Consider the following 22,050-nt stretch of genomic DNA (forward strand, 5'->3'; position numbering starts at 1 on the left):
ACCCAATCTGTACTGCAAATGTCCATAACCATTTCTTATGAGCAGCTGGAGTTTTTTTACTAATCAGCTGCAGGTGCTGCTGCACAGGAAAGGCCAAGTGTAGACATTAAGGTTTCTATCTGTAGCATCTCCTCCAACACAGGAGCTAAAAAATGTGGATGAAAACAATTGATATTGTGGTCTGAGTAGCTGTGCAAAGAGCTGAACTGGGAGGCAATTGACATTCCTATTATCTCATCTGAGCTCACCGTCAATGTGGAAAGTGAGCATACATGTCTGATTGTCTTTTGCAAAGCTATGAAAATGTTTAGATTCACCACGCCTCACCCAGCTGTGACAAAGCAGCCATGCCAATGCTACCTGGCCTTCTGAACAGCACACTAAAGCATGCAGCAGCCCTGACAGGTGCAGAAACGTTTTCTATCACCCACCAGTGCCCACCTCCTTTTAATGTCAGCTGTCAAATATATAGTACAGTACGTACGCTCGCTCCTGATTTTTCTTTTTTAATCCATACTAAGCACACATACAAACATCTTAATATTTCTGTCTGTGTTTCATGCCTTCCTTTGGCTACATGTATCCCCTTAACATCTAACTCTAACATGAAGCAAACAAAGTCTGACAAAAAATTTAAAAAATCCATGTCATCACGCAATTTGGTTGCCAGATTGCTGAGCATGTCATCAGGAGCGGCAAGGTGGTTTCATCGCTGTGTTTGTGTGTGTGTGCAGACTGGAAATGGAGTGTAACGTAACAGGTGACGGGGCATAGCGGGTTAGGAACTATGGCTTCATGATTGAGTGAGTGAGTGTGTTGGTGTGTGTTTTATAGCGGTAGACAGGGTTATGGTCACGGATTCCATTAGTGAAGAGCCAGGTGTCATCACTCCAAGGGTCAGTCGCTGTAGCAGCACTTTAAACAGAAGCCGGTGCAGTAAATGGCGTAAAGTCAGAGTTTTTTAAATTCTCAGATAAACCGGCTGTTATGCAATTTCACCTTCCATCATAGGACAGAGTACTTCTTGTGCCTTAAACAAACTAGGGATGCACCGATACCAGTATCCGGCCGATACTGACTTTCATAGCTGGATCAGATATTGGTGATATTGTGCCCAAACCATTCAAATCTATTTATATAAATGATATTAGACCTACAACTATAAACCCAACAATTTTGACAATAGATTAATAATGTTTCATGCAAAAACGTGTTTTGTTGCCGTTTTAAACCTCTCAAATGTTGAGATTTCCTGCTTTTCTCTATTTTGTATCATAATAACCGAATATCTTTGGGTTTTGGACTGAATAAACAAGACATTTAGACCTTGGGCTTTGAGAAACTGGGATGGACATTTTCTGAGATTAATATTCTGCAAATTAATCTATACTAGTTACAGCCCTAGATTATTTACTGGAATTTTAATTCCTGTATAATTTCTGACAAATCTGTTCCAGCATTCAAAGGTTACAGTTGAATTCCTGTAAATTTTCAAGATTTTTTTGCAAGTTTTTAGTGCAAAATGTATTATTGTAATAATAACTAACAATTATTAAATATACTATTTGTTTTTATATTTTGCTTTACAAAGTCAAGAAAGGAATGTGTAAGTCAAGCTTAATGTTGCTTTACGGATAAAAGAATGATCCCAGTCTATTCCACACAATGAGACATAAAGTTTATTAATCAAACGCTGGTATTGGATCGATACTCTGACTCGCCCAAAAGCCCAGGTATTGCTACTGGTATGGGGCCTGAAAAAGTCAGATCAATGGATTCCTTAAAAAACTCACCCAAAGGTCTGTTAATAAATGAACTCCAATTTTAAAAGCCTGGCACTCTGAATCTTCGATTCTCTTTTTCAACTTAATGTTGAAGGCCTTACATTTTTTTGTTTGCCTACTTCTTTAGTTTGCTTTGCCATTTAAATGCATTTGGTGAAGGAAGACTAAAAGAGAACACAGTTACACCTCCTGCAAGTAACAACTAATTCAATCTTTCTGAATGGCCTGCCAAAAATTGCTGCTTCAATGAAATTTGGTTCAGATATTCATGTTTCCCTCAAGATGAGGTGTTATAACCACTTGGTAAATACATGCAATTCTTATATACAGTCTATGGATTTACTTCAGGATTACAGTAAGCTTCTTGCCATGTGAAGTATTATGATCAGGGTTAACTTCCACATGGCCTTGAGAGACTCTGTTTCCCATTCTGTTACTCTGGATTCCAGTCTACAGGTTATCTTGTTTTTATTGATATACATGCTGCTTGTTCAGTTTTTCCACCTACTCCAATGTTATCTCCTCTCACCCATGTTTTTGAATATGCTGCAGTTTAAATGCTAAGCATTTTTTATTATTTTTTTATGTGCTCAGTGTGGCTGTGCAAACAAAAGTCTGTGAGAGAGGTAAACAGAGGAGTGTCAAACATAATTCCCTACAAAAATCAGTCTTCCGGTTTTATCTGTCCCACCCAGACACCAGAGCCGTATTCATCATCATGTTTGCCAAAGAACATTAACCTCCTGGCTGGTTATTTTACATTCCTTTAGGGCACTCAAGCGTTTCCATCTGACTCTTGAGAGTGGATAATTCAACACTGATAAGTTATCACATATCAGATATCTCTGCTTACATTGTGGCTTTCCTACACAGGCGAAGCCTTCGTTGAACCTTCAGCGGGATGCAGGATGCCTTGATGTTGGCAGATTGAATGTCTGTGTTGTAAATAGTTTTCTAATTTCACTCTATGTGATTGTAGTAGTAACTAGACACTGTAGATTACCTGCTCCCGAGGATGTAGAATGAAACTTTCAGCAGTTGGTTGTCATTTCCTACAGCTCTAGTTGTATTCAAGGACCTTTGCTTCGTGGTTTTCAGTACACAAGTGACTCATTTCCGGAGACATTTTCAGAGTGAAGGCCATATCAAAGATACTGGACACGTACAAGATAAAGTATGTTAGGGAAATTACTGCATGTGCTGAAGTCATTTGAAACAGGTGTGGTTCTTATAATTGTTCAATTTTGATTACATAAAAGCTCATGTGAACACATGCTAAAATATGACCATGTACATACTGACATACACAGAAAGAGCATGGTTACTGTATTTAGGGGCCAATCTCATTGAGACCAGGAGTAGGCACTTCCTGTTTGTGTCACCAAAAGCGCAGACATAAAGCAGACACTCGGAGCTCTTCCACTGTGGCTTTCGTCACTTTTGGTCCGTCTGCCTCTATTTTCATCCGTCTCTCCATTGTATCTGCTGCCTTTTGAGAGGTATCTGTGGAGACCCAAAGTGTTAAGTAAAAAGATAAATGCATATTGAGATAAATAATCATGCAGACAAATACAGTTTGTTCTGTAATTATGACATTGTGAAATAACCAAATATAATTTGAATTCATACATGTTATTTCATCCTGTTTTATTTACACTAAGCCAAAAGTCTCTGTGTTTTTTATTTCATCACGCAGCTTCCTTTTAAAATGCGTTATTTCTAACTTTTTTCGCCACCTTTTGTATTTCACGCTACCAAAATTTATTTCAATGAATAGCTGTTCACTAATTCAGCCTGAAGCAGCAACTAATCACATAACTGTCTCTGCCTTGTTTCTGTTGATTAATGAAGACGTTGTGATGAAAGTGGCATTATGAATGGGTGAAAAAGTGACCTTTGTGAAACTGGGGATAAAGTTCTGTTTACATTAATAATTACATTAGTAATTTTTACTTGTTACTTCTAGAACCATGGATGTGAAAAACAAGATGTGATTAGCGTGATCTGATTAAACTTTTAACACAGTGTCTTAAACAAACTAAAACAACGGATCTATGACACATTTAGAGTTTCTGTTCAAACAGGTGAATTTATTAGGAACTAGCGAATGCAGTAAAGTTAATGTCTTTTCATTTTGGTGTTTTATTACATGAACATTGAAACCGTCTGCAAACATGGATTATAAAGCTTTATCCTGTTCATAAAGATGTACACGACAAACACTGTGCAAGTTCCAGGAAAAGACTTAAGATATTCTGTGAGTGATGAGTCTGAATGTTGTTTGTTGAGAGTCTCATCTTCAATAACATTTGGCTGCACCACCTTTTCCTTCAAGTGCAGCTAAACTGAGTTCTGTGTGTGTGTGTGTGTGTGTGTGTGTGTGTGTGTGTGTGTGTGTGTGTGTGTGTGTGTGTGTGTGGTGTGTGTGTGTGTGTGTGTGTGTGTGTGTGTGTGTGTGTGTGTGTGTGTGGGTGTGTGTGTGTGGTGTGGGGGTGTGGGTGGGTGGGTGGGGGGTGTGGGGTGTATAGATTTTATAGACCATTAAACCCATGCAGGGCATATGCCATTGTGTGTACTCAGAGTACACACTGCTGTTTTCCATGAAAAGTTCCAATAGTTTGTAAAAAGGGAGGGAATTTAGACCTGATAAGCATAACATCTTGCTTACATTTTTGGTCTATGTCGGTAAAGCCACTTGAGGACACATCAGCAGTGGTTATTTAACTGTTGCATGCATCCGATTCAAACAACCCGTAGTGGAAACAATTACTGAACTCCCCTTTCAAAGTAAAGTAGAATTTAATAGGCAAATTATAACCCAAAGCATCCTTTTTAAAGGACAGACTGCTAATGAGTTCTAACCACAGAATGAATGAAATGATTAAAGTGCCAACTTGTTCTGCTGGGAATCATGGAGAGAGGCTCAGAGCACATGTTTGTGATTTATCTTATTGGAATAATGTATCATGAAAACAACATAAAGCACTTTCTATCCACGAGTCTCTATCAGCTGTCACTCAACGCGTGCACTGCTGACCACAAAAGCATCGATCGTGGAGCCCGACAAACTTTTTGCAATGTTCATTTAAATGTCTTACCTTAAAACGGGGTAAAACTATCTAAACCCTTATTGAAATCCAGGCTTCTCACCAGTTACATGCTCCTTATGCTAATTCTGCAGTCTGAGCTGAAAATTAGGTTTCTATTTTTCAAATTGGCTATCTCTTTATGTCACAAAAAGTCGTTCTTGTTTGCTTTCTATTCCGGCTCTGGGCGTTCATGTCAGGATGACATAACTCTGAAACATATCTATAGATTAATATGAGTGTATCCCATTCAGCTGGTAATTATTGCTATGAAGGTCTATACATTTAAATGATGTGTGTGATGAGCAGATTTTCTTCTTCTCATGTCTGTCAGTTATCTGTGACCCACGAAATCAATAGAGCACTATATTGCACTGTTAATTGTGTTTATTCCATCCTAAAAATAAATCCTCTCCTCCCTCTGTCTCCCAGCTGTGAGCCGAGCGACCGACCGGACCGACAGACATGGGGAAGCAGAACAGCAAGCTCCGCCCCGAGGTGATGCAGGACCTCCTGGAGAGCACCGACTTCACCGAGCACGAGATCCAGGAGTGGTACAAGGGCTTCCTGAGGGACTGCCCCAGCGGGAACCTCTCCATGGAGGAGTTCAAGAAGATCTACGGTAACTTCTTCCCCTATGGAGACGCCTCGAAGTTCGCCGAGCACGTCTTCCGCACGTTCGATGCCAACGGCGACGGGACAATAGACTTTCGGGAGTTCATCATTGCTCTGAGTGTGACGTCGCGTGGTAAGCTGGAGCAGAAGTTGAAATGGGCATTCAGCATGTACGACCTGGACGGAAACGGGTACATCAGCAAAGCTGAGATGCTGGAGATTGTGCAGGTGAGTGCGCATGAAGGCAGAAAGGCACAGATACACACACTGTAACATTAAACAGGGCAGTGATTTTTAAACATTTGTATTGACCATGCTGCCACGATATCCATAACACACTCTTTATGAGACTGAAAAAAACAGTGTTGGCACTTTAAGGACAGGAGGAAGCTCTCACAGATACAGAGCTGGATGTGCCTCCACACATGATTTCTGAGACCTTCATTTCCCGCCAGCATTGAAATGTCAGTGTACTTAAAAGATGCATTAAGATATTAAGATTAATGAAATGAAAGCAGTTTTGGAAACAACCATTAGCTTTACATCTTCTTGAATGTGGCTTTTAACTGGAAAGAAAAAATGTGGATTTTCCATTAGCTCTTCCCTTTTTTACTTTCACAAATGGACCTAAAGCTAAGCCTAGTCTTTTTTTTTCAACACATACTGTATATGCTTCCTTTTTTTTTCAAAGGTTAGCTGGTTTCCTTTAAAGTTGCCAAAAGCAGCCTCAAGCTTGAAATACGAGGAAGGACTTTATGAATTAAATCCTTGTCAGTGTTAAAAGCCCTGCATGGTAACTTTTTGTCATTCATTAAGGTAATGATGGTGAATGTCATCTGAAATGCCCAGCGGGCTCTGTGGGCTTTCAAACATTCTAACCAACATTACATTTCCAGGAGGAAGAAAAAGATTAAACTGACGAGCAATTTGAGAAAGCCTGCTTATTTTGAAATGAGAGTTCTTGTTTATTTTTAGAAGGATTGAACCCAATTTTTTTTCTCTCTGTGGCAGGTTCAACAGTTGTACTTTATATTTACAGTATAGGAATGGTAGAAATGCTCCTGGTTGTGCACTCTTTATAAAAAAAAAAAAAAAAAAAAAAAAAAAAAAAAAAAAAATGGGAAAAGGAGGAGCATGGGTGGCATTTCCTGCAAAAGAGCTTCTCATGTAAACAGACTATTTCAGCTGCACACATTCACATTTTTGTAACAGCATTTAGTTGGTCATTTTAGTTTCAACTAGTTTCACTTCCTGTTGAGCAGATATTATTGGTATTTTTAGAGACAATATTTATTTTGCAACCCTTGAAACAGTAACGGCTCGGTGCGAAATATTATGAGTTTACCAGCAAGGGGGGAACTTAAGTTCACCCAGGAATTGTTGTGGACTCCAGCAACCATCAGGTGGCACCTGGGAGCAAGGTGGAGCCTGTGAAACCGCCTTTGGAATCCCAACTACATGTTAGCCGTAGTAGTATAATATCCTTCACTGCAGAATTTATGACAGAAAATAGGACGTACGGCACCACAACAACCAACTGCCAATGGATGCAAAGAAACAGTAACATGTGCAGTACTTGGGACAAGAAGGGGGACAGGCCAACTGCAGTGTTTTAAAACAAAAGTTTCAGACTGAAAATATTTTTTATGCAGTATATTTACTGTTTAATTCATTTGAAACCAAGAGAATTAATCATTTAAGTATATAAAGTTTCCCCTAACTCAACAAATCAATAAGACTTCTGGCTTTTTGAAGGTAGCCTGGCAATTCTCCCCTGGAGGATGAATAAGTTTTTTTACCGTAAATATTCTGTGTTTATCGACACAAATATCTCGCAGCTTATCTGTTTTTATGTTTTGTGCGGTAATACAGCTAATCACACAATTTACTGCAATTTTAAATTTAACTAAATTAATGTTGTCTTTTGTATAATTTAATCAAAACCCACGACAATCAAATGTGTCAGGCAGCGAACAGATAAAACCGTCCTCACACATTCAAACTTGCTTTTAAAAGTTTTCTCCTACATGTTTTTGTTTGCTGTGACTTGGTCCTAAAGGATGGATATTTGTCCCCTAGGGTCCAGGGAACATGTCCCCTTTGCTGTTGCCTAGCAATGCAATTCTATCTTCGACAAGCAGTCTTCTCTGATAAATGTTATGGCATCCACGGCCAATCTTAGCAAATATGAATCTTCAAAGCCTCACATTTGCCCACGTATCATAGTTCCAAGGTTAGATTAGCCTCCCCACCTCAAGACCGCGATGATTCAGACTTCAGCCTGTCACTAGATGACATAAAACCCTCTGCCCACTTTCCATTAAAAGGTGCTGCTCTTCCCAAGGACAGACAAATAAAAAAGCATGACTCAAACGCCCATGTCTGGCTGTGTGCAAGGCTCATTAGTTGAAGTAAAGAAGAAGAGAAGAGTGTTGAAAAGTTGGTATTTTGGCTCTAATGAGGAAATGCAGTCTTGTTGATTTGAGTTTGATTGTGGCTTTTGAAATGCAGAAGCAGCTCTGTTTTACTCATTAGATTAGATAGTGCCATAGATCATGGCTAAAGTTCAGTTTCAGACAGAGCCCAGGGCCGTCTCTCTTTCCCTCTCTCTCTCTCTCTCTCTCTCTGTGTCTCAGACACACACAGAAGCATATCTACTCCCCCATCTGCATTTGGCTGGCTGACTCTCCCGGTTCAAAGCCACCCACCTCTGCAGAGAGAGAAAGCAGGCTAAGAGAAAAGTTTTCAGGTAGCGCTGTCTTTTGCAAAGTGACTGCTGGAGTTAAAATGATGCCTGAGCTCATGGTCTTTAAGTAAAGTCTGCAGCTTAGTGTGATCACAGTATCGGCCTTCAGTGATATCAGAGGGCAGATTGTCAAGTGGATGTCATGAAGCTTAATCCATCCACTTTGTGGTGTGTATCTGTGTACCAGAATCCCAGACATACAAACCTTATATTTACTAAAGCCAACGTAATATTTACAAGATTTAGTGTTGTTCAGTTTAAGTTGAGGGAAGCTGCATTTTGTGTTCAGTGATAAACAGCAAATGTTAGCATGCTAACACAATAAACTAATATGGTGAACATTGTAAACTTTATCTGCTATCTATCACCTCATCAGTATTGTCGTTATGAAAAAGTTAGCGTTTTGACGTTAGCATTTATCTCAAAGCACCACTGCGCCTAGAACAGTCTCCCAGAGCCACTAGCATAGCTGAAGACTCTTATGGCCAGTCGGTAGTGGCCACATCTGCTCGGCCATAAGGGAAAGCCATTTTCTTTGTTTTTACTTTTAACTATTTTTTTGCAACACAAATAAAAGAGCTCCTCCTCGGGCTTTTATGAGGTTGCCATTTAGTTTTTGTAGTGCACACATTGCAGCGACAGGTGCAAGACTTCATCCCCATCTACATCTGTAATGAAGATTTCACAAATCTTTAGAAATGTCATATAGCTCTTTTATTCATGATTTAACAGAATTTGACCCAAGTTATTTTCTGTAAGATATATTTTCCCCCACAACAGTATAATAGTAATTTGAAAATGCTTCACCAAGGACCCTGTCATTCCCCCCTAGAGTGGTCTCCGTGTTTTCTACTCACAAACCTCCATTTCCCTTAGTGAGTGAGAGCTGTGGCTCACTCCAGCTAGCTAATGGTCTCCCCTGCAGAGAGTATGTAAATGCTGCTGATGCTCATAATTAGCCTTGCTGTGGGAGTAATTGAATGAGATGGATGGCAGCCAGCCCGGCTCCTATTCCTCAGATAACGACAAAATCTGAACTGCGGGAGAAAGATGAAAAGTGTCTACTCGACTCACCAATAATTGATATCTACCCTCTGTCTACCTTTTTATCTGGAACGCGGCGCTATCAGCCGTGGGGAAGTTCATTGTCTCGATAGGCAAAAAGAGGAGGGAGAGAGCATTCACACAGGTAATTTAGTGAGATTGAAGAGAATAGCAGGTTATATGAATAGATCACTGCTCAGTCAGATAAAGTCGCCATGGGAAACGTATTCATCTTTTGTGTGGGGGTTATGCGAGACACTGTGTGCATGTTGTGTATGGCTGCTTATTACTGCAGGGACACTCCAACTGTGCTCAGCTGGCTCGTCGCCACAAATAATTATCAACAGCATTCTATATTTTAATTTCTTGATAATTTTTTGGTTCTGCAACAAAACACCATGGCAAATTCCTTGAACCTGATTCTGATTGAGAAGTAGACGACCCCCCTTCCTCACTGTCTTCCTTCCTGTCTCTCTTAAAAGGCCAGTGTGTAGCATTTCTATTAGCAGAATTGTAATAATCGCCCCAAGTTCTCTCACACAACTTCCCTTCTCCGTTCTCTACACTGGCTCCCTGTAAGAGCTCGCACCCAGTTTAAGACTCTGGTGCTAGCCTACAGGGCAGTGAAAGGAACAGCTCCTTCCTATCTCCAGGCCTTGGTCAAGCCCTACACCCCCGCCCGACCACTTCGCTCTGCTGCCTCGGGGCGATTGGTTGCCCCGTCGCTCAGAGGTCCCTGCGGCCGATCCACCCGGTCACAGCTTTTTTCTGTCCTGGCCCCTCAGTGGTGGAATGAACTCCCCACTGACGTCAGGACAGCAGAGTCGCTGCCCATCTTTCGGCGCAGGCTGAAAACTCACCTCTTCATGAAGTACTACCCTGAGCCTTCCTCGTAGCACTTATTGCACTCGTATTAGTTGTTGCACTTACTGTATTCGTATCAGTTCGCTGCACTTATTGAATTCGTATTTGTTTACTGCACTTATCCTATTCGTAGTAGTTTGTAGCACTTATTATATTCGTATTAGTCTGTTGCAATTATTGTTTTCGTAGTAATTTGCCTCTGCACTATACTTTTGCTCTGGTTTATGCTTTAGGATGCTTGTTTAAGAAAGGAGATGCACTTATGACTTCTGGTGACTAGTAGTTCTCTTGAATACCTATGTTGAATACACTTCCGGTAAGTCGCTTTGGATAAAAGCGTCTGCTAAATGACTGTAATGTAATGTAATGTAATATAATATTCATAATTATGTTTTCATTAGTGTAAAATCACCTGACACTAAGAATTGTCTTTTCCTTAGATTAGAAAGAGGCCTTCATAAGTACATTGGGAGAGGGTCCTCTTCACGGAAAACAGACACCTTTTCGTTTTTACGTTTCCTGGGGGCCACCATAGTTCTCCGTCACGCTTGTGAAACTGCGCAAAGTGCAAAACCGGGGTACTGCCAGCCACCGTCTGATATTTGTCGCACTAGGCGGCCAACATTACTGCAGTCTTGGACAGGGAGGAGGGAGCGGAGGGGTTTTCAGTTGGTTGCAATCTGCAACCACTGTGCTAGAGGCCATCAAATCCTACACACTGTCCCTTTAAGCTCTGCCTTTCCACATCTGACTCTCTCTCGCTGTATTTTTTCATGTGGTTAAGGTCAAGAGGGAATGTGATGACATTTATGGGATGATACTTTTCTTCTCAGAATCGGCTTTATCAGCTTGATTGGCCATGTAGGCGTATGCATACAAGGAATTTGAATCTTTTTTTCCACTCATTAGTACACAGAAACAGACAAATAAACAAAAAACGAGGAGATCCAAGAAGAACAAAAGGTGAACATTTAACTATTATGTACACATGAAATCTCACTCTCATTTTGAAAGTGACCACGAAAAAGTCATGCCTTAGTACCTATGTTCTTTTTTTTTTTTATGTCTGTCCTCAATCTTGTTCCACATGAGACAAGGCTCCCCTGCTGAGGGGGTTTGAAAGAAGATTTTTATTTTCCTTGTGGCATTCAGATAGACTTCTAAAGCTTGATGAAGTCAGTCTAAAACGTAAAATAATACATATGTGCAAGACAAATGAAGGATGTGCAGGCGGTTTTCAGTGTTAAAATTGTGTGATAAATTAAGTCAATCCCTAGTAGGAGGTAAGAGGGGAGACGAAGACGGACAATCAGCCAAGGAGGACACACCAGCTGGCAGGGTGTCAGGTGTGAAGAGAGACACAACCAATTAAGAGAAAGGTTGTGGTCTGTGGACACAGGGGAAGAAAGGATCACACCTAAATAACGCTGGCTTTACTTTAAGCGCAGGAGAGTAACTCTGCATGATATTTTAACCCCCTCAGATATGCTATCTAAACACTGGCTTTGTTAAAGGAGAAGGCTGGTGTTATTCTTAAATTCTCTAACTATCAACAAACCCCTTGCGAAGGCCTAAGTGTGTAAGTCCATTTCTTAATACTTTCTGACTTCCTTATACTGTCTTGTGCCCAGGCTCATTGGTTCCTACTGAAGACATGCATTTTTGATAAAAGAGTTCAAATATATAGTGAACGTCTCGTTAATTTTAGCGAAGATTACTTAAACAGGAGAAAGTAGTGCATATGTTGGGGATCTGTTTTTCATCATAATGATTTTTTCTCAACTCTTTTTTGTTATTTAATGCAAATTTTATATGTATTATTAGAATAATGAATGGAATACTAAATTAACTGATATCTTTGAAAATAAAATGTTATTTTATTTCTCTAAAACAAATGTATTTTGAGCATTAAAGAAAATACAGGGCTGTAGACCATGAAGAAAAAGGTTCAAATTGTTATACAGCCTGATTTTTTTGTTGAAATGTAATGCATTGTGTCCAATTTAGTGGCTACATAATTCATTGTTATTCCCTGTTTAAGATTGTAAAAATAGAAGATTTATGTTACTTCATGTTTTCATATTTTTGTCAGCAATGTGTATACAGGAAAGTGGCTTTCAAGTAGTCCTTATATAGTGACCACTATTCTCACATCTGATGCTCTAGTGAGTATTTGTGGCAGCAGGAAGGTGTATATGGGTTTGTGTTCATTAATGAAAGAACATGTCAGCCAGAGCAACAGTGTGACTCACTGATGTGTTTTTAATGGTTTGTGGACAACAATGGAGCTCCATGGGACAGAGGAATAGTGATGTCTCTGTAATGTCTCTCTTTGGTGTGAGCTGTCGGGAATATTGAGAGGGCTCTAAGCTCCAGATCGCTTCACTTCTTATTGGTTGCTTGTAATTTGGGGATTTAGAAATTTAATCTCATTCCACTGCGTTGCTTTGGATTAGACCAACAGCTAAATCCCCAACATGTAATATTGGCTAAATGTACTAAACACTCCCAGCCGTTTGAGGGATTTTGATTAATAACAGACCCAGCTCAGAACTGAAATGAAGACACATATTAACCGTGGCTGCTGCTTTTTCCTCCATGTCGACCCAGGAGCGGAGCAGCCCTGCTACTGTGTAATAAGAGGCATAACCAGCACCTATTTAAAGCTCCCGCTGCACTGTAATCACAATCAGCCCTCCTCTGTTCACATGTCGGCTCCCATTCCCCTCAAACCCGCCTCCTTATTAGAGACAGAGAGAGTGGGCTGGGATTTCACTGTTTACTGCCAAACAGCCTGCGATGCACCAGAGAGCAGCGGAGACACAACACGGATAAATAGTGTGTGAGGGATCGGTACGTGCGTATGTTCGTCTCCACCGTACCTAAACCACCAAAATGTAATTTATTCTCAAAAGAGTTTTGCAGCCTCTGTAGTCTGGACCAGGGGAGGCACCTATCAGACACAAGGGGCCAGTATCGGTGCTATGAGATACAGTTTCTTTAATGATATAGAATTCAGTTCTTCAGTTATCAGGTACATTCATGAAGTCATGGTCGGCAGCTGGATCAGTATTCCGTGCCTGAGTGATCCCTGACCTCATAAAACCAGATGAGACCCGCATTGTTTTTTAATTTGTGGAAAAATAGAGCGCATGTATCAAATTCAAGATGTTTATTATCACTCCTGTTATACAAGTACAGTGTGTGAAATCATTTAGCTGGCAGGCTCCGGTAAAGAAAAATGTTAAAATATGAATGTAAAAATAAAACATTAATATACTAAAACAGTACTCAGGGTCAGTACTCTGTATCGGCAGACATTTGTTATAAGTAGAAAACGTTTGATCAATGCATCCTTAGTCTGGATCCAGCCATAGTTTGCATACAAGTAATCTCTTTAAACAGATATCTGCATGTGACTGCAGAATCTGTAGGCAATGGGACAAGACTTTGGTCATTGACCAATCATGTTTGAGCAGGCTTTTAGTGAATGCACGTAAACAGTGTGTGTGTGTGTGTGTGTGTGTGTGTGTGTGTGTGTGTGTGTGTGTGTGTGTGTGTGTGTGTGTGTGTGTGTGTGTGTGTGTGTGTGTGTGTGTGTGTGTGTGTGTGTGTGTGTGTAGAGAGCAAATGAAGAGGCATCCATAGGCTATCGTCTGGTAATGATTTAGCTTTTTATCAGTTTAAAAGATAAACTGGCTACTTGTGAAACAATCCACTCATAGACGTCGTCTCTCCAACTCCAGTCTCAACTTTTCAAATTGCTAATTGGACTGAAAACAATGACTGGCACAGGGAAGAGGAAGTCTTGGCCCAGATATCCGATATCTGGATATCCGCTGGCTACACCGGAACACCAAAAATACTGTCCGTTGTCCCTAGAGGCTAAACAGCAGTCAGGCCGATAGCCCATGTGTTCAGATATTGGCAAACAAGCAATTTGATGAGAGCACACTAAGAGAGAAGCTGAGAGGCACGAATGTTTGAAACTGTTCCATTTTCATGAAGGCAGCATTTAGAAATTCAAGTTTATCTTAAAAATCAGATTTGGCTAAATCATGATTGTTGCACAAAAGTAGAGGGCGTCACTTTTTTCAACTTAGTCCACTTCAAAAGAGTTGAAAGAGCACAGACAAAATTAAATACAGAACATCTCGTATGTGAAATATCCGCAACTGCTCTAACTGTGGAAAAACAGAGTGTGCTCACTTATGGCTACCAATGCTGAGCAGGTTGATTGATTGATTGAGAAAGTAGCTTTTCAGGGCCTTTTAAAACTGATCCATCTAAAAAGGTCTTGATTATCAGATGCTAGAGACTCAGAGAACTTTTTACAGATGCAGACAAATCGTTTACAGAGATTCCATGGATCAATCATTGATTATATGACCTCCCTTGTGTCCCCTTCCTAGGCGATCTATAAGATGGTGTCCTCTGTGATGAAGATGCCCGAGGACGAGTCGACACCCGAGAAGAGGACGGAGAAGATCTTCAGGCAGATGGACACCAACAGAGACGGTAGGCTCACCTCGTCCACTGTTGTTTCATGTTGGGGGTAGTCGATGATGTAGAACCAACTTCAACTCCATTTTGAGTAAAGACAACTGTTGTGTGTGTGTGTGTACCTTCTATAACTCCAAAACATCAAGCTGGTTTGGAAGAAACAGCAGGTATTTAAAAGTACTTCCATTCATACAAAGCTTTTTAAATTTAATTTCGCTGCTTCTACCAAGACACCATTATAATAATACAGAAAAATTATGTAATTTGTCTATTGAACGGTTGATTTAAATGGTTTTAGTGAAATGGGACACAGCAGGCATTCAAATTGCAAATGTATTTGACAGCCTGTCACTGCCACCTGGTTAGCTGGCCGGCAGCTGTTGTCATTGTCACTGGGTTTTCCTCCGCAGAGCCACTTGTAGAGCCCTCCAGCCTGAAGCAGTAGCCCACTGACAACACAGCTCACGTACAACCAGCAATTTTAGTCAAATATACTGTAGATACTCAGAGAGCCCATTCATATAGCACAAACACTTCAGTGGTGAACCCAAGCACAGGAAAGGGATATGGGAGGAATGAGACAGATGGATGGTGAAGAATGAGTGAGTAGTGTGCAGATGTAGGAGGAGGAGAAGATGTAGCAAAAGAAGATTGGTAGAGAGAGAGAGATAGAGAGAGAGAGAGAAGAGGTAGAAAAAGTGACGGCATATCAGAGACAGTCACACAAAGAGAGAGGGAGTGTGCTGACCGGAACATGGAGATGCGTTGTCCTTCCTTTGCTCCTTCTAATGAGAATCACAAGCCGCCGTAGTGAGGCACCTCCTGTCTGTCTTTTCACCGCCGCCTCAACACCTCCACCTGTTGGTGAGAAGTGAAACATTGTTAGGATGCACTGATAAAGGTACATAAGGTATTCAAATGTTCTGTATTATCTCACTAAAGTTCTCACCAATGAATTGCACAAAAATGGACAGGTCATCTTCACAGCATGAGGTAGCCATAAAGCGCAGAATATAAGACGTGTTTTACAGCAAAATGAGTAAACCAGCTAATTAGAAAAGAGATCCAACAGGAGCACATTTGGTGAAAAGCTGTAACACACCCATCCTTTCTGCCAGTGTCTGAAGTCATTTTCTGTTTTCTTGAACAAATAGTGTCTCCCAGCCAGCGACGTGTTGCTCAGTCACGTCAGCATGTCATTCATATTTTGGGGCCGTTGTGTGTTTCAGGTAAGCTGTCTCTGGAGGAGTTCATCAAAGGAGCGAAGAGCGACCCCTCCATCGTCCGCCTGTTGCAGTGCGACCCCAGCAGCGCCGGACAGTTCTAATACCTGAGGGCATCAACACAACCTGTAAGGCTTCACACTCATCATCTTCACCTGCAACGCTTCAGTACACTAAAACTTGTTATTTATTTTTGAAAACGGCAAAGTGTGTCGGCAGTAAGCATGCCTGCTGGAGGGAAGCTATTCAGAGGCTGCGTGCGCCGCGCAGTGTGGGATGGGTCATCCACCATGTCACTGGCTTGTAGTTCATGGACGGATAAGAGAGCCTTGTAGGAGGTGACCTGTTATTTTGGAGCAGTTGTTGACACTCTGAAGGAGCTTCTTATTTTTAAAAGCTCCCTTGTGTAACATTTTGGCAATTTCTGAAGTGCTGTCTTTGTTGGCAGTCTTGTAAAGAACCTCAGATTCTCTTAAAATCTAAACTCTTCACTAGAGATAGAAACCCATGAATTAGTGTTTCTTAATGTCTCGGGAAGTCTACAAGTAAGTGTATCGACTCGAAGCTCTGGGTTTCAGCAGCAGTCAGAAAATGTGCCGTGTGTTGTCTGCTGTGTTGTCAGAAGTTAGGGATTTATCAAAATCAATTGGTGGTTAAAAAACAAATATGGCCGCACAGAAATCGTAAAAGAGGATAAGTTAACAAACAGCCGCCTGGCAAAATGTCTTTCTCCTCTTAAGATGTTTGTGTATGCCGTCCAGAATGAACGCCACCTCTTCCTCTGTGGTTATATAGTGGAAGATCCGTAAGAGTCACTGATCTTAATAAAGTTTTTATGTGAGGAAAAGAAAACCCTGATACAAGAAGTAACAAGGTTGTTTTTGTTTTAATATTAGTTATTGTGAGACTCCCACGTGGTGTTAGGATCATTAGAAAGTTTTCTCAAGTTATGAATCATAAATGCAGTGTGTTTTTAGTGGTCTTTGATGTGTGTGTGTGTTCCTTTTATAACGGGGCATTGAAGCCTCATTGTTGACCACTAGCATGTGAGCTGATCTGTGATCATTAAAGATATTTAAGACCCACCATCAGTTTACCTTGATTCCTCCATGAACATGTTGGCCCCAATGTGACAGTAACACAATTATTTTGATCAATATTGAGACTGAGATGATTATTTATCAGTTATTTATATATATATTACACATCTTTGAATATAAATCACAATAGTCCTTATTTTCATTGCTCGTCTTAAGAAGCAAAATTAAAGTAGTTTGGTACCTTTTTTTTTTTTTTTACCCAAAATGAAATCAACAGATTATTGTTTTCACTTTTATCATTTACATTCCTGCTAATTAACAAAACGTTGCATCAAAATAAGACTTAAAATAAGTTTATTCTTCACATGAATTCATTGCATTTTTGTTTAGCAAAACCAGTTATATACAGTATCATAGTCTTCCACTCTGGACTGCAGCTGCAACATTCAGCTAAAAGTTATTCTGCAGCGGTGAAAGCTACCAATCAGCTAAAACATCTGTGTCGCCCCCTTGTGGCTGGCTGTTAGCTTAGGAAGTGCTTGATTTGATATGCAGCAGTGTTTCTATGAGCCACGCATTTTAAACGTTAATATCGCAGTCGATCAGGTTAATTTAATTTTGGGAACCCAAAATCGTATTTGTGATAAATATTTGATTAATTGTGCAGCCATATCAATGTCAGAGATTATCCCAACCTGTTATCCAATGGTTTCTCTCCCTTTAAAGGCTTTGCTTGTATTATGCCACTGTGGGCAATGTTGCAAATGTTTGAAAATGACTATTATGGTAAAAATGGATTTTAATACGCATAAATGTACCTTTTATAAGATAGCACTTTGTGTACATTGCCCACCCCGGAATGGGACCATAACAAATCTTGAGAAATCATTAAATTGTTATTTATTATTAACATATGTAGATATTTTTATTATTTAAACTGGAAACTTGTTATGCATTCAACAGATTAATATAATATCAGATATGACACGTTCACACATACATTAGATGACTCTTCTATATTGTGTCATAATGTGTTGATAATGACCGACATATTAGCTCCTGTTGTCATAATATGACTGTCTCCCTTTGTCCGTCTCCTCGCAGTGCTTCTTTTGAGGGACTCCAAATGCCCCTAACTCTCCACTACGGAGCAGAATGACGATGAAGAATGACGAGCTGATGACGATGAAGAAGACATGCCTTCAACCAGGACTGAGGACATCAAGGATGGGCACAGGAGCCAAATTCTCCAGTTAAACCCCACCCCCCTGAGCTTTTTATCAAAACCCTCCAAACCCCAACAAAGACTTGACCTGAAGACTTTTCCCTAAAACCCCAGTGATTGTAGTTGACCAGGCTCCCTCAGTTCTCCTATAGGCATGTCAGAGTATTAGGAAGGTCCACAGTAGGTTGTGTATATAGAGTTTAAACAGGAGTCTCTGTGTCCGTGTCTTTGCTTGGCTCTCTGTGCCCCTTTTGAGGCTCCAGCCGGGGCGACACAGAGCCTCTGTCTCTTTAATGTGTATCATAGACGGAGTGTGTGCATGAGACAACACGAGAGAGAGAGAGAGAGAGAGAGAGAGAGAGATACGTGATGGTGTTGAATAACAGGACTTACTTTAGGTGGGATTATTTAATCCGCAGAGAGGACTAGTGAAGTTTGTCCTTCACTCGGAGCGAGTACTGCTTTTTTTTCGTTTCCTCTTTTCTACTGTGAGAATGTGTACGTGTGTTTGTGCATTTACAAACTCGATAGACTTTGTTTCATATTTTGTATAGGGACAAAATTACATGTAACATGTAATACTATGCTACTATGCATACGTGCCCTTATCAGTAGTTTAGATTTTTGTGAAGTCTCGCTGATATAATGAAGAATGAAACGCATCCCTTTATCCACCATCTGTTCCAGTGTTTTTTTTTTCATATCAGTAAGAATTTGACAGAGAATTTTGAAATGTGGCAGTGCGTCTCTGCACTCTAGCTTAAGGAGAATAGAAAGTAGTCTTTAAAATATTTCAGTACAGTGTCGATATATTAAAAGTGCACCTAAATTTGTAAAGATAATTCAGATTGCTCAATTCATAACAAAAGTTGTGAAATGTTAGATAAAAAAAACAAAAATGTTTATTGAAGGTATTGCGGGACGTTAAGCATGCATACCGGACTTTTACCTTATGAAGATACAGAGACAAACGTCTTCACGGTCACTTTTAAATGTTTTTAAAATGAAGCATGTTGAACAGTCGGGTGCAGGGATGCATAGACTAAATAACACGTATGCATGTGACTTAAGCGCATGTGTGTGTTTTTACCTGTGTTTATGGATTTCAGTGGCTCCACGGAACGGTTGCCCGTCCAGCCCTGAGCTCGCTTTCTGTGCGTTAGTGTCGTCATCGTTAGTGCTACCAGTAGTCAGTGTTATTGACAGCGTACGGACTGCCAAAGCTGACACACCCGATGGTTCACTTGAATAACTTCATGGAGGGGAAACAAAGAGAAGCTTTAGAAATAGACCACCACTCACCAAAAATGATATATATAGAAATGACAAGCAGTTTAATGGGGATGCTGGGTAGTTAGGGCTGAGAGCTTTTATTTTTTTCTCTCTTCAGTTGAGCTCAATAATGAAATCACTATCCAATTGTATCTTTTACAGGACCAAACACACACAGAGGACTTAATCCTTTAGCAACAGTCCAGATTTTACTGCACACCTTCAATCAACTAGAATATACAGTTTACGCTGTCACGTAAAATAAATGACACACTATTGGTCACACATCAGTATAAGTGCTGGCGTCCTATTATCAACAAAGGGAAGGAGTCAGCTTTGTTTTTGTTCTCACCTTATCTCCCTCCTTCTTTCCTTCACTAAGCTTTCAAAGAAAAGAGAGAAAAAAAAAGCTCTCCCTGAGGTTTTTAAGTAAGTTCAACTGGGACCAGTGTGACCCTGCCCTGAATGTACCGGAGCCCTCTCCAGGGCAGAGCGAAGCCCTTTCAGTTATTGTATAATTTTCCAATTAGAAAAGCTTTGAATGTTTTACTGAACAACTGCTGTTTTTTGTGAAGGTAAAGAAAATGCAGACAAACAAACCGAGAATCACTGCAATGATACTGTCACCATGTGTTGCTTTTATTGTATTTTTATGATTTGTTTCTTCTTTTTAAAAAAAGCTAAAAAAATAATTAAAAAAAGCTACGTCAGGTGTAACATTTCTGTTAAAACACAAAATAGCATCTTGTGGTCAAGTGCCAAATAAAAACAAAACAGTATTGTATAAATTTATACTGTACAATTGTTATCTGTTGAACAAAATGTTTGTAATTGTTGCATTTTGTAGATTTTGTATGGTATCCTGTATTTAGTGACTGCCGTTTTGGAACACAGGATTCTGTATTTTGGTCAACTTTAAAAGGCAAAAATTAAATTTACAATTTATTGTGTGCAAGCATTCATGTGATGTCTGGTTAATTGTCATACTGCGGTTTCAGTATGAACGATGAAGTTCAGCCTACATTAACTTATTGCAGATATATTGTATCGTGTATGTGTTGGCCCATAACTAACAAGACATATCAATACTTAAATGTTAATAGTTTGTTTTTGCATGGTTAACAATTAGAGAGCACCAGAATTCTTAAAATTCTTAAGGAATCCTAACGTAAGAGGATAAGCATGTTTGAAAGGAAATGAATATCTGATTTTTTTTTTTTTTTTTTTTTTCAATATTGATATGGTTATTGCCCTCAAAAATCCATAATTGGTTCTGTTGCTTCTAGTTTTAGTAATGCTAAAATCTGGTCAATAATTCCAAAATGCTGAATAAAATTAAATTATTTGGAAATGTTTTTTACAGTAGGCCTAACCATTCTGTTAAAGCGCACCTTTGTGTCAAGAGTATGGCTAGGAAAAGCATACATAAATCATAAATAGGAGGACTATACTCTACTTTACTATATGCTTCAGTTGATGTCCTTTAGTCATGGAGAAAACAAAAGTCGACAGACATGCTAGCAGCTCATTGACAGCAGGTCTTTGAGCTAAATGCTAATGTCCGCATGCTAACATGCTGATAAATATTGACTTCATAACAGCGCTACATGAAAAGTAGAGAACATGATTGTTCTCTACTGTTCTATCGATTTATTTTCGTCCTCCTCTTCCAGCCCCGGTGCCGCTCAATACAAATCCCACAATGCACCTGTGTTTTGGCTGCACACCGGCTCCTCGTTAAGCTCGTTAAGTCTGGGGGACGAGGCTGGAGGGGGCCGACTTCACTCTGGACTCCAAAATGTCAACCTTGTGGGTGTGTTAGAGGAAAGGTAATGGAACCACAAAAGTCAGTAAGCTTCATCCTCCATCCGTGCAAAGTTTCATTGCAATCCATCGTATAGTTGTTGAAATATTTCAGTCTAGGGCAGAGAGGTGGATTTACCAACATTGCAAAACCATCTTCAGAGCAGTTTTTTCCAGCGGTTATGTCAAAAACCATGCCATGCTAGCTTGCTCAAATGCGACCACTGTGACCTGTCACACTGAAAAGTACTAAAAAGTACTCTGATCTTTGATTACGGAGAGGAACACGGTGAAATGTCTTCAAAAATTGCAGTGTGAATGCCGGCTGTTGAAAGGTCGACCCTAAACTGGGATCCTGGCTTAATTGGATGAAGAAGCAGCTAAAGTTGTATGATGGAGGACTCAGAGAGTGGGATATGGATGGGTCAAAATTTGGAAATCTCAATTTAAATATCTTTAAAGTTGTATTAAACTCCTGATGTATGAAGATGTGGAACAATTTAATGTTCAAATAGAGTATGAATCAGTAGATAAGAGTGGAAAATTCACAAAAAGCAGCCAAAGCAGTATGAACAGTTGGGAGTGTGGGAAATGGATGAATAATACAAACTACAGAGTAAGCAATTACAGTGATGTCATGTGGATGTATAAATAGTTGTATCACCATAAATATAAAAGAAAAAAAATGGAAATTTAATCTAAGATATTTTTTTCAAAACACACGACAAAAAAAAAATGAATAAGACCTTTGACTTTTTAAATTTGTAGAAGGCTTCTCATCATTTATGAAGGAACAAATTCTATTTCATGACGAAGGCTGACTTTGTTCATCTTTTTAATGTTAT

The 22,050-nt window shown here is 39.9% G+C and overlaps 1 protein-coding gene across 5 annotated transcripts in view; it reads left to right on the plus strand.

Moving 5' to 3' along the window:
* Window positions 1–20,549, plus strand: part of LOC129109326 (neurocalcin-delta A) — a 63,749-nt gene extending 43,200 nt beyond the window's left edge. For all 5 annotated transcript variants that reach the window (XM_054621358.1, XM_054621357.1, XM_054621360.1 and 2 more), the window contains 4 exons: window positions 5,303–5,713; window positions 14,552–14,657; window positions 15,872–15,993; window positions 18,010–20,549. In XM_054621358.1, the coding sequence (XP_054477333.1) occupies window positions 5,336–5,713; window positions 14,552–14,657; window positions 15,872–15,969 (582 nt within the window). In that variant the 5' untranslated portion in view covers window positions 5,303–5,335 and the 3' untranslated portion in view covers window positions 15,970–15,993; window positions 18,010–20,549. The remainder of the gene's footprint in view (window positions 1–5,302; window positions 5,714–14,551; window positions 14,658–15,871; window positions 15,994–18,009) is intronic.
* Window positions 20,550–22,050: the final 1,501 nt, after the last annotated feature.

This window comes from Anoplopoma fimbria, chromosome 20 (assembly GCF_027596085.1).
Source record: "Anoplopoma fimbria isolate UVic2021 breed Golden Eagle Sablefish chromosome 20, Afim_UVic_2022, whole genome shotgun sequence".
Lineage (NCBI taxonomy): Eukaryota > Metazoa > Chordata > Actinopteri > Perciformes > Anoplopomatidae > Anoplopoma > Anoplopoma fimbria.